At 33.6% G+C, this 12,583-nt stretch overlaps 2 protein-coding genes across 4 annotated transcripts; both read left to right on the top strand.

The window, feature by feature from the left end:
- The first annotated feature begins 61 nt into the window (after positions 1-61).
- LOC137832845 (protein-protein interaction regulator family protein) lies at positions 62-4,287 on the top strand. 3 transcript variants are annotated; one of them, XR_016521551.1, is made up of 11 exons: positions 62-375; positions 450-554; positions 693-758; positions 1,024-1,200; positions 1,281-1,394; positions 1,670-1,741; positions 2,823-2,906; positions 3,007-3,107; positions 3,212-3,344; positions 3,416-3,500; positions 3,735-4,287. XR_016521551.1 is itself a non-coding variant. In XM_068641204.2 (10 exons), exons 1-10 carry the CDS (start codon positions 298-300, stop codon positions 4,131-4,133), a joined length of 1,281 nt encoding a protein of 426 aa, XP_068497305.2. In that variant the 5' UTR covers positions 62-297; the 3' UTR covers positions 4,134-4,287. The 3 variants fall into 3 exon arrangements, 2 of the variants coding, with proteins under 2 accessions (XP_068497305.2, XP_090159648.1); XM_068641204.2 differs by lacking the exon at positions 3,212-3,344; XM_090303522.1 differs by lacking the exon at positions 3,735-4,287 and having other exon boundaries at positions 3,212-3,509.
- Positions 4,288-8,171: 3,884 nt separating this feature from the next.
- LOC137832844 (Late embryogenesis abundant (LEA) hydroxyproline-rich glycoprotein family) lies at positions 8,172-11,062 on the top strand. Its single transcript, XM_068641203.2, has 2 exons — positions 8,172-9,190; positions 10,653-11,062. Exons 1-2 carry the CDS (start codon positions 8,531-8,533, stop codon positions 10,737-10,739), a joined length of 747 nt encoding a protein of 248 aa, XP_068497304.1. The 5' UTR covers positions 8,172-8,530; the 3' UTR covers positions 10,740-11,062.
- The last annotated feature ends 1,521 nt before the right edge of the window (positions 11,063-12,583 follow it).

The raw sequence follows: 12,583 nt of genomic DNA, 5'->3' as shown, positions 1-12,583 counted from the left end.
GTATATAAAAAATAAACACTGATATTTCTTCTCTTGCCATTTATCTTGCCATTGAAAATGTGGATGATGGAGAAATGATTTTCCTAAACTTTATGATATTTAACTTCTTCATAAATGATTGTTGTTAGAAAAATTAAATGAATACAAGAAATGGGAGAGTATAAAAGAACAAAATAATTATTGAAAGAAAAAAAAAAGGTTAGCTTAGAAAAGGGTTTTCTGGTGGGTAAGCAAATAAGGTTTGAGTGAGAGAGCAAGGGTTTTTGCAAGGCAATAAACAGCGCGGTGCCGACGCCGATGGGGAGCACGGCGGTGGAGAAGACGGAGGAAGTGCTCCGCAGCGAGATCGATGAGCTTCTTCGCCAACAGCGCGAGGTTTTCTCTCTCTCTCTACACAAATATCTTACATCAACGTGTTCGATTTTTTGTTATGTTTGTTGATTTTGTAGATTACGGAGAGGCTTCGAGATCCTCGAGGTCTTCGCAGAGGTGCCTTGGCCGGTCCTGCTCTTCGTACTAATGGTGGTGTTCGCCAAAGACCTTTCATTCGCTCTGTTAGTATTTCTGAATTCCCTCTTTTTCACTCTTTTTAGGGTTCTTTCCCAATTTCTTCATTTCAGTGCTGATTTTTGGAAAGATTAATATCATGGTATTAGATTTAGTTGTATTGATACTTTTAATTTACTGTTCAGGGAGACAGGGTTGATTCTGAAGATCAACCTCCGGCAAAACGTCGGCTTTCATCCGCTGTCGTTAAGGTGTTGTTACTTATTTCTTGAATCTAGTTGTGTCTTGCTGGTTCTTTGATTTTTAAGTCGATTGTTTTCTTCTCTTGTTTTTTTGGGATTTATTTTCCGATGATTGCTGAGAAGTGGGGTGGGGGTGGTGCTTCAAAATTCGATTGTGGTGTTAGTTGAGATAAAAAAAAACCATTTCTGTCGTGCCCCTCCTGCTGTACATCATTCTCCCCACAAGGGGAAAGATAGGATGTGTTTTTAACTAAATCTGTGTTTGGGAATGAAGGTGGATGATGGCGAGTTGCCTGAAGATGGTGAAGCAGGGCAGGATGGAAAGGCAAAGGATTTAGCTATTGAAGGTGTGAATGGGACCGGTGCAGTGGTCCAGAGTGATAGGAACCTTTTCAATTCTCAGCAAAGTGGATGGTCTAAGAGAGATGGCAATCAAAGAACTTCGAATGTGGTAAAGAGAAATGTAGTATCTTCCTGTTGATTGTTGGTTTAAAGTTGTATATCTAAACTTTGGCCGGTTGTCCATGTCAGGTTTCTGATATCCCCCCCGCGGAACATGTTCCAAGGGTATTGCCAAAGAATGAGGATCCCAGTTTGGTTAATAGGAATAAAAGAATGTTGGGTCAGCTTTTGGGAACTCTGGAGGTATGTTAAATTAGTTGCTTGGTTTTAGGACATCTCTATAAGCTCAACTCTGTAGTTTATTTGTAGTGCACATTTAAATTCTTTCACTCAACTCTTTCTCTCAATAAATGCTTTTCTTGAATTATCTGTCTCACACTGTTTTCAGTGTCACTTTTAATGTTCTTACAAGTATTTTTTCATTATGTAGGCAGGTGTCTCTGATTTATTCATCAACTCCATTTGTTCATATTATTATTTATAGATTTTTACATGTCCTTTATTCTGAACTATTCCAGAAATTCAGAAAGGAAGACAAGCAACTCTCGGGAACAGAGGCATATATGCGAAGATCTAATTCATTGCAAAGAGTAAGTTCATGTCCATTGTCATGTGAAGATGCAGTACCCAATGCCACCACTGTCTTTAAATATAATAACGTCCTTGAAAATAAATTCAGTGAGTCTATCTTGTTTACAAGGTTATGGCTAAATTGTGGCTATCATCTTTGTTAATATCAATATGATTTGATATTTTACAATAAACTTACTGAACTGAAACATTTTGATGAATGAATTTTTTAGATCCTTTTGTGTTTACTAGAAATACTCATTTCGAATGTTCCTAATAGGTAGAGTTTTTTAAGCTATGTCTACTAGGTCTTGTTAATATAAAGCATGGAATATGTTTTCATCTTTTATTAAGCCACTCCCTTGCATTGTTAGCCGTGACATCTAAGTGTGTTCATATGTTCTTATAAAGCATAGAGTACATATTCATCTTTTATTAAGCCATCCCCTTGCATTGATAGCCACAGCATATCTAGGTGTGATCATATGTAAGTCAATTTTAAATAATGCTTTCTATTAATCGTTCTCTTTATTTCTTTCATATGCATGAAATTAACATCAGGGGATATTGCCCTTGGCTACCTCAAATTATTGGACCCAATTGCAGTTTCCCTCCTTAATCTATTGACATTATATCAATTTTTCACCCAGCCCAACGAATTTTGCCATAAAAGTTAGTGATTAATGACAGTATATGATATTCATTATAATGCCTGTCAATTGAACGAACAAGTTTTACATGGTCCAAAGTCCCAAAAAGGCTGTTACAACTTCTTTTAATGGAAACATGTACATTCATTTGACTGTAATATGTACCCTGAAAATGTATCCGGAGTTATTGATTAACTTAAGTTCCAATTTGGTTGGACAAGGCTAAAATTAAGGCAATAGTGAACCGGTGACTAGATTACGGTGCAATGTGCCATTTTATAATTAGATGAAGGATTTTTTCATTGCAATATTTTATGTTATGATGATTGCAAGTTCTCTGAGCAACTACATCTCAAGCACTGAATTTTTGTTGCCACTTTGTCTTCTCTCTCACGCATAATAGCATCCAAAGCTTCAGAATAATCTCATATACCTTTAAATTATTTCCTAGGCAGAGCAAAGGGCACGTGAAGAAAGTGAAAGGCTTAGGAAAGAAGAGCGTGAACAGATTGCTGAAAAACGAAGGAGAGACTTGGTTGAGTTTCGATGATAACTATTCTTTGCTAATCATAATAGACAACGCAGTTCCACTTTGATCCTCATTAACAAATATATTGTTTCCTTATTCTCATCAGACTCTTAGGGCACGTGTGGCTGCTAAGACAGAAGAAAAGAAATTGGAGTTGCTGTTTCTTCGCTGGAGTGAGCATCATAAAAGACTAAGCAATTTTATAAGGTTTGCCCTTTTCAACTGTAAACTAATGAGGCATGGGTCCGTATCATCTAGTATCTTCCAATCTGGTCGTATAATTATATCTGACTTCAAATCATGGTATGCAGGTTATTTTTAATTTTGGTCCAAAAGTGTCCATATTCACATTTTATTCAGACGAAGATAAGTTTCTATTCATGTGCATTGTAGTGTTGACTCAACTTGATGACTGGATGTTTCCTGCTAATAGCAGGATTTTAGGTAGACATGTGAAAGTTTTAATTTGAACTTTTTCGTACTTCTTTGATTGATTGTTGCATTAATGTTTGCAGGACAAAAGCAGAACCTCCGATCTACTATTTGCCCAACAAGCCCTTGGATGAAGACCCCACGTCACTTGAGAAGCGCAAAGAAGAGGTTGTCAAATTTAGACATTCGATTTCTCTTGGTCTTCATCTTAAAACATCATGTTTAACACTATGGGCAGCGAACCAGGATTGGCCTGTTAAATCTCAAATATTGATGTTATTTTTTGTTGTTAAATGGCTATTTACGAGTGCTTGCTCACTATCACACTAGATTCAGGATTATGGCATTTTAAAACTTGTCTTATTTCTTCTTGGTAATATGTATATATTCTTCAATCTGCAGGCTTTCCTAGAATGGAAGAATGCAAGAAGAGAGGAAGTGTCTGAGTACCAGAAACAGATTGGGGACCAGTACCTTGCTAATGTTGAGAAGGAACTGGAGAGATGGCAGAATGCAAGGAACGCAAGGAAAGTAAACAATGATCAGAATTTGCAGGAGACTATGGACAAAGAGTTGGATACTCATAGGCTGGAGCATGGTCCCAAGAAAAGAAAGATCCCAGATGGAAACAATAATGAAGATGATGATGATGTGGAAGATATAAATGTGGGAGAGGATGACATGATGGATGATGAATTAGACGATGACTCTGGTAGGAGGATTGATGAAACAACAAAGTCGGAAGCAGGTAACGCCATTGCAGATCCCGCAGCTGATGCCGACAATGCGGAAGGGAAGTGATGACGCACAAGGTCACAATTTTCATTAGTTATGAGTTATTAGTTTTGTAGTTTATACCTTTGCTATTCTAAGCTTACGTATTTGGACTTTCAGCCTTTCAATTTTCTGTATTAACCTTGGACTATATATACACTTGTTCTCTTTGTACTGTTAACACCGTTTGGAGAATTAAATTAATGCACCGTTGGGTTTATGCCCTTAACGAGCAAACTTAGCATGCATTCATTTCAATTCAAATTGCGTTTCTTCTCATCTGGCTTTTAATTTTACAGGAAGAAAAAAAACTACAACTAGCGATGAGAATATTTTTTGTAAAAAGTTTTTCCTATATGTATTTGGGTATTTACCTTGATAAAGTATTTGCAAATATTTGGTGGTAGGTAGGCATGAATACGTTATTTGAATGAGAAATATAAATTAGGGAAATGAGACACATCGAGTCAGAATTTTAATTCAGTTGAAGTTTCACAATATATCCATTTATTTTAGTTTGAGCTTTGCTTTATTCACGTTGCCTAATGGTTCCAGTTGATTTAAAATTATAATTATTTTAATTATTACTTTTTAATTTTTTACATAAAAATATAATTAATATAAAATTAATCATGTAAATAATTAGTTCATAAAGCATTCAATTAGAATTATATTTGAATTAATTTTGTTCATCAGAGCCTCTGCAGCGCTATTGTGTTGTGTTTTGTATTAATTACTATTGGATAGTACGAACCTGGTAGTAACCGCTTAAAAATTAAGCACCTATTACACCTCTTTCGATTTATGCACTGGGTCATGTAAATAAGATATTATCTTTTTAAAGTAATTGATAAAAAATAAAATTGTTGGTGAAAAATGTTAATGAAGGACTATTTAAAATTAGATTTTATAGATTTATATTTTTTTATTTAGGTTTATAAAACTAACGTTATTTCTAAAGATTTTTTTTTAACTTATAATTTGTGGGCCACCTTTCTATTTGTTTCTTTACAAAAAAAATAATTAATTGTACTTATATTTAATTATTTAATTTCTTTTAACTACATTTTCAAATATTTTATTTTTGAAGTTTTTAAAAAAAATATATTTAGGAGTACTTATGGATATTTAGTAGTATAACAAAATTTGGACAGGTTTTTAGGCACACAGGATAGCATATTCATAATGAGACAAAACCAAGTCATTTTGCCACTAAAATGTAGTGAGATTGAGTAACTTTTTTATGAGACCTGCTAAAACTTTTTAATGTAACTTGATATGCAGTGATTCTACTTAACAGTTCATTTTCATAATAAAAATCAAAGTATTCTATTTGAAAAGAATTGTGCACAAAAAGTGGATATTTTGAAAGAGTTGGGTATGGATAAGAGTGTAAGCGTGGATGTTCCTATTAGTGGATATGTATAAAGATAGTAGCATGTTGCACAATATTATAAAACATTTTTTTTTATCTCTATAGACCTCATTCATTAATTTAACTTTCAGTTCTTTCTCCTTCTTGTCCTTTTCTCTCTCTCTTTACTAAACAAAAAAACTGTGTAAAAGGTTATAAAAGTTTATGATGATGTGTAAAACATTGCCTTAAGAAAGAAGAGATTGTTTATTATGTTAACATGCAGTAGCTTTGGATTTGGACGTCACTGAAAATGAAGTAGAACGCAGAAACATTATTTGGATAGTTTCCTACAAAGCTCTGAGCAACATTGCTTTTGTAAAATAAAGAAGAAAGGGAAAAAGATTCCATCTGGTTTCAAATAAAGCAAACCAAACTTGTAAAACTTCTCCTTTAATTGCTCTTCTTTTCTGTTCTATAGGGTTTATGATCAAAATATAAACATTCATCTTTCAATGATAATAACAATCCTAATTTCTTTGAAGAATGAATGTCTTGATGTTGTAGGCTTTTCTTAGTGAGAAAGAAAGTTGTGATGTGATGTGATTGTTGCCTACTTCAAAGTCTTCGCTAATTGGCTTTAATTAATTCAATTATAATGTCACCAACTTGTGATACTTTTAACCAACAATCTAATATTCGAGTATTGTAAGCAATAATATTTGTTGGAAAATTGTTGATAGTTGGGATAGGTTTTATGATATTTTTATTAGTGTTTTTGTTTGTTTATTTTATTTTATTTTTTAAAAGTTACAAAATTCAGAAGAAAAAAAATCAACAAATATTCTCGCTAACATTCTTCTCACAAAACTAAAAAAAAATAAAATTATCTTGACGGTCAACGTTTAATACAATAAATATTTTCGCTAACACTTTTCTTACACACGTTCAAATAATGTAACTAGTATTATGGTTAGAATGGAGGTATAATGGTACGAGATTACAGCTGATGTTATTTAAAATAGTGAAATTATATTTTATTTAAAATTATTTTTAAAAAAATGTTAAACTTACTTTTTCACAATTAATACGAAGGTGTAAGATGACATATACTATGTGAAATTAATATGAAGGGGTGTATGAGAAAAATATGGAGGTGGAGAAGAATTTGGCATATTAATACTAGAGAAAACAAGAGATAAAAAATGAGAAATATTTGTCCAGTGCTTTGAAAATTAAAATAAAACTTATTATTTTTAAGTAAAGATGTAAAAAAATTATTATTCCACTGGAAAACCTCACACTATGAATGAGATATCTGGATGGTAGGCCCAGTGGAGTATGGAGAACAGAAACAGAACATGCTGAAGATATGGAAATAGCCCAATTCAAAGCTTCACAAAAACCTAACACATTCACTTAGTACAAAGTTTCTGTATATCAAATTAGAATTATTATATAGAAAAAATAATATTAGTTATTAAATTTTATTGAATAGTTAATTCATATTAAATCATGAAATTGTTTTATTTAAAAATATATTTTTAAAATTATTAATTTTGATGTTCATACAACTTCTGAGACATTAAATGATAATGTAAATGACCCAAGAGACACGGATAAATCTAAAATAGACACAAAATAAATTAATAAATATAAATATTTTTTAATCAAATTATTTCCTTTTTATAAAAAAATAAACAGTTATAATAATTATTACAATTATTTTTAATAGAAAAGATTAAGTTTTGTTAAAATCAATCGGACTTAAATACCTGGGTTAAAAAAACATATTTTTTAACAAACTTGTTTTTGTTAAGAAGCAAAAAAGGCCGAAAGAACATTGTAGCCCAATTTGTTGGACCCAGGCAATTCAAATTCTCATGGTGCAGCGGGCCTGAACATTTTCTCATTTGGGCAATTTCTCTCTGCACACCATGTTTCTCTCCTGCACTCCCATACTTTCAAAAATATAAATTATCCATTTTAGATTCTAAAATTTGAACACAAATTTATATAATTTCAATTCTGGACTGTCTATCTAAATTAAAAAAAATAAATAGTATTTCGAATTGTAAAATTTTAAATATAAATTTGTATTCTTGATTTTACTATAAAAAATACAATATTTATATCTCAAATTTACATTTCAAAATACAAACTCTATATCACAGAATTTATATTTCAAAATGAAAAAAATTATAAATTTTAACTTTTCAAAATCTATGATTTGAGAACTCTCCAAATTTTATTTTTCGGAATTTAAAAGAAAACAAGAAAGCAAAAGATATTTAATATTTTTATAATTACAGGGAATGCTGTGGAAAATGTAGAGATGCAGGAAGAAATTACGTGAATCCGTGACAAAACAAGAAAGATAGAAGTTATTCAACTAAACCATGGAGCTATTGGTCAGCACCGTTTCAATTTTCAAGATAATCTTCATCGTCGTTGTCATTGTCACTTTAAAATATTTAATATTTTCACAATTTCTGATGCAGACAAGCACTTTAAGAATTGTATATAATTCTAACTTACACGTGAAATTATATCACAATAATAATATTCGTTTTTGGTATTCAACCTCCTACCATTAAGTTCTTATAATAATATGCAGAAAATGGTACAAATATAATCTTCAGACAATATAATAGTAATTGAGTATAAAACAGTAGATTAGTGTTAATGTGGAGAATATACTTTGTGCGAGAACACAATCTTAGAATGCAGACATCAATCACAGTGTTAATTGTTAGAACATATATGAATGTAACAATCTTATCCCAATTTTGTTTCTTAATTTAGTAACAGTTATAGAGCATAAACAGAGGAACTTTGTTATGGTTTTTGAATAATTGTTTTTGAGTAATATAATGTATTATTTAATAGTTACATTAACTTTGGCAAAGAACAAAGAGGGGTCACCCTCATCGTCAAAAGTCATCTTCACTCTCTCTCTCTCTCTGTGCTGTTTCGGAACTTCTGATTGCTAGAAATACAGAGTCACACACACACACACAGTAGAAGAAGAAAGAATCAAAACCCATTCAGAGAGAGAGAGAGAAAGAGAATGACCTCAAGTGCAAACCACCACCCACATCAAAACGGCGAGAGAAGACAATGGCCACCGGCAGCGGCGGTGGAAGCGGCACCGACAGCGGCGGCACATTCCACTTCTTACAACGGGTACAGACAGTACCACCCGACAACGCCGGCTCGCTCGTCGTCGTCGTCGGCGTCGTTCAAAGGGTGCTGCTGCTGTCTCTTCCTTCTATTCTCGTTCCTGGCGCTGCTGGTGCTAGCGGTGGTGCTGGTGATAATCCTGGCGGTGAAGCCCAAGAAGCCGCAGTTCAATCTGGAGCAGGTGGGAGTGCAGTACATGGGCATCACACCCAATCCCCCCTCCACGGCCTCTCTCTCCCTCACCATTCGCCTCCTCTTCTCCGCCACCAACCCGAACAAGGTCGGCATCCGATACGGCCAGTCCAGCTTCACCGTCATGTACCGCGGCATCCCCCTCGGGAAAGCCACCGTCCCCGGCTTCTTCCAACAACCCCACAGCACCCGCCAGGTCATCGCCACCATCGCCGTCGATCGCGTCAATCTCCTTCAGGCCGACGCCGCCGACTTGATTCGCGACGCCTCCCTCAACGACCGCGTGGACCTCCGCGTCCTCGGCGATGTCGCCGCCAAGATCCGCGTCATGAACTTCGATTCCCCTGCCGTTCAGGTAACACACTCGTCCCCTTCTTCAATTCGCCTCTTTCCCAATTTAGGTTACCTCACATTTTCACTCTTCGCTCACAGATTGATTAAACCTGCATCTTCTTCGCAATTTTCGTTTTCCTTTTCTTTTTCTTTTAAATCAAGAGTGTGGTTGTTTTCTGTTTTCTTTACCTGTGTTTTTTCTTCCCTCTGGCTAACACTGCTCTACGGTTACTGTACGACGTTGTCTGTGATAACAGTGATATTAATATTTGAAGACATTGGTATTGATATTGAGTGTTTTGTCTGAATTTGATCTTATCTTTGTGAACTGAGAAGGGACACATCTGTTTTTTCCACCATTTCCTACTTTCTTCAATTTTATTTTTCTTCTTTTCTTTTGCATTGCTGTATCACATTCACTCATTTTTCATTTTTCATTTTTGGATTCATCCTTCTGGATCTTCCTTTCCACTTTTTTATTCTTCCCACCTCTCTCTTAAATCACTTTTTTTTCTGTTCATCTCTGGGTAATTCATAAATACGTTCCTCTTCTCTGTTCATTAATTAATCAAATTACGATTCTACCAACATTTCACTCTGTGCATTTCAAAAGAAAATATTTATTACATTCTTATTTTCAAACTAGCAATGGCTTTAATTATTTACTAGTAGTCCGTGAAACCACTTTAAAAACCTGGACCTTAATTGCAGGATTCTGTTAAGTGCCTTTTCTTCACGCTCTTTTATGCATTTGTCTGAATAGCATGGCTAGACATTCCAATAACTTGAGCGCATCAGTGTTGTAGCAGTACATTTTTTCTGTGTCTGATGGGCACAACAATGGAGAAATCTTTAATTTCGAGGACTGGAATATTTTATGATGGGAATCAGCAATATAAAAAATGGAATTTGGGGGTTAGGACTGAAGAAGGAATGATTAGAAAGTGCAAAGAAAATGGTAAAATTGGAAGGTCCCACCAGTGTTGAATCGGGTACCAACTACTACACGACGGTGTCAAAACCAACTGAAGCTCAATAATGTTCATTATAGTGTTTGTCCTTAGCACCCTTTTTCTCTCCAACAGAAAAATTGGGTATTTTTTTTCTTAAAAAAGAAAACTTAATGGGGAGGAGTAGTGTTTTTTTGGGGTGGGGTGAGGTTCATCTCTATTACATGTCAGATTAACTAACTGTGCAAGTTTTGTCATTCTCTATTCCAACTTTACAATTTAAAGTTAGAGAATAGCTTACAAATGTGAAATGTCAAACACTACTTTAATTTTCTTTCAAGCCCAAGAAAAAGTCTTTACCATGTGACCATCCTGTTTCTGCGGTGCAGCACATGGGGTGGGAGTGCTCTCATTCTTCTTCTTCTTCTCTGTTCACATTATCATTTTTGGGCTTCTGTTTTAAGCAATAGTAATACATTTTTCATCAACCTCTTTTACTTTTACCAATATATTAACCACAACTCAATTACACAGGTTTCGGTGGACTGTGCTATTGTGATCAGTCCCAGAAAGCAATCTCTGTCTTACAAGCAGTGTGGATTCGATGGATTGACTGTTTGATCATATCATTCTTGTTGGCACTGTCAATATCCTTATCCTCCACGCAATTTCTCACTGCATCATCGTTTCTTCGACTAATTTAAGGAAGAAATGAGGAGGGAAAGGAGACAGAGAAAATCTGTTAAACTGGAAAGTGGAAGAAACAACAACAGGTTTAGGAAAATATATGAATTAGGGCATTTAACATTTTTGTCAAAGAATTTTGCAGAATTGTTTTGAATAGGTTACTTCACTTGGAAGACAAAAATCTGCGGAACAACGTGTAAACTGTAAAGTGCATCCAATGAGTGGGTGAGGTATCCTTCCCTATGGGTTTTTGTTAATCTGCTCCTTCTCTTCACTTTTCAACCTTTTTCTCCCTCAGCTTTTTTTTGCTTTTGGAAAGTGCCTCGCAAGTTTTGCTCATTTCATTACATTAATTATTCAAATTTCGTGTAAGAAGATCTGTTATATGCCACTTGTTTTTAATTTTTTTGAGCTCTAAAATTTAAAGCCAACACCACCAGCACTTTGAGGAAAGAAAATAATTTTGGTGTGTCTTCTTTCATTTGCGGATTTTGGGGTATTATGAGAATGCGTCATTGCGTCAACCTACAAAGATACTTCTATTTTGGGTAATTTGGTTAGCACTTGAATAATTGTAATTATAACATAACCATCTAACTTTGATCCATATGTGACTAAAACACCAAAATCATCCTTATAAACAAGATTCATGTAATAAAGAAAAACATAATTTTGTAGACCAAGACTAACACACGTGACCTTTATTTTATACTACCACTAAAAAATCTAGTGTTGTTCATTTCACGAGTTAATCGAGTTCATAGGTTGATTAACTTACTTTAATTCACTTGTATTTTTATGATCGAATTATTAAATTAAAAAATTATTATTAATTTTTTATTTTATTTTTTTTCAATATTTTTTTAATTTTAAATCCAGTTACTTTTCTCCAAATTCATCCATGCAATTTAAGTTACACCGGGTTTAAAATCAAGATAAGTGAAGTGTTTAGTTAAATTAAAGTTCTTGCATTTATAGTTACATTTTTCTATATCCGCAGAGTATTTAATAAATATAAAATGTTATTGTATTTAAGCCAAGTATTTGTTTTTATGTATCTCACTTCTTGTAATAAATTAATGTTACAGTAATTTTTTAATAAAAATATAACTAAAAACATAAATAACAACGTCAATATTTTCAAATTGTAAAAAACCATGTAGGATGAAAGTAATATTTTTATTGATGATTAATAATTATTCATTGGGTGTTTCTCCGGCACCCCAACATATGTCTCCTGCACCCCCATCATTTTCGGAAAAGACCATTTTATCCTTTTTAAATATGACTTCCAAATTATTTTTTGCAGAATATTTTTGGAATATATTTTCCAGAATACATTTCATGAGTTCTGGATTTACCATTTCAGAAATTAAAAAAATGTGTTCTAAAAAGGATATTATGTAATGGTTTTTTGACTTTTAGATTTTCTATTCCGGAAACATACTTGCTTATAGAACTTCTATTCTGAAACCTTTTGCTTACAAATCTCTATTTAATCATCCAAAATTATCAAGAATAATTCTGGTATTTTAAATAAAGTGGGGGCGTAATACCCTTATTCTTTTTAAATTATTGGGTAATGTTTGCCCAACTACGAGATCAGAATATGGCAACGTAATCTCACTCACCCATTATTTTTTAGACTATTTCTTCCTGCACCTCCATATCTTTTTCTGGCACCTCCATACACAACATGAAAATACATTTTTATCCTTCTTGTCTCACTCCATAGAATAACTCCTGGATTATGTAATCTGGAAACGCATTTGGAAAAA

The sequence above is a fragment of the Phaseolus vulgaris genome, chromosome 6, assembly GCF_051622355.1.
Source record: "Phaseolus vulgaris cultivar YP4 chromosome 6, ASM5162235v1, whole genome shotgun sequence".
Lineage (NCBI taxonomy): Eukaryota > Viridiplantae > Streptophyta > Magnoliopsida > Fabales > Fabaceae > Phaseolus > Phaseolus vulgaris.
This window is presented reverse-complemented; position numbering and strand designations above follow the sequence as displayed.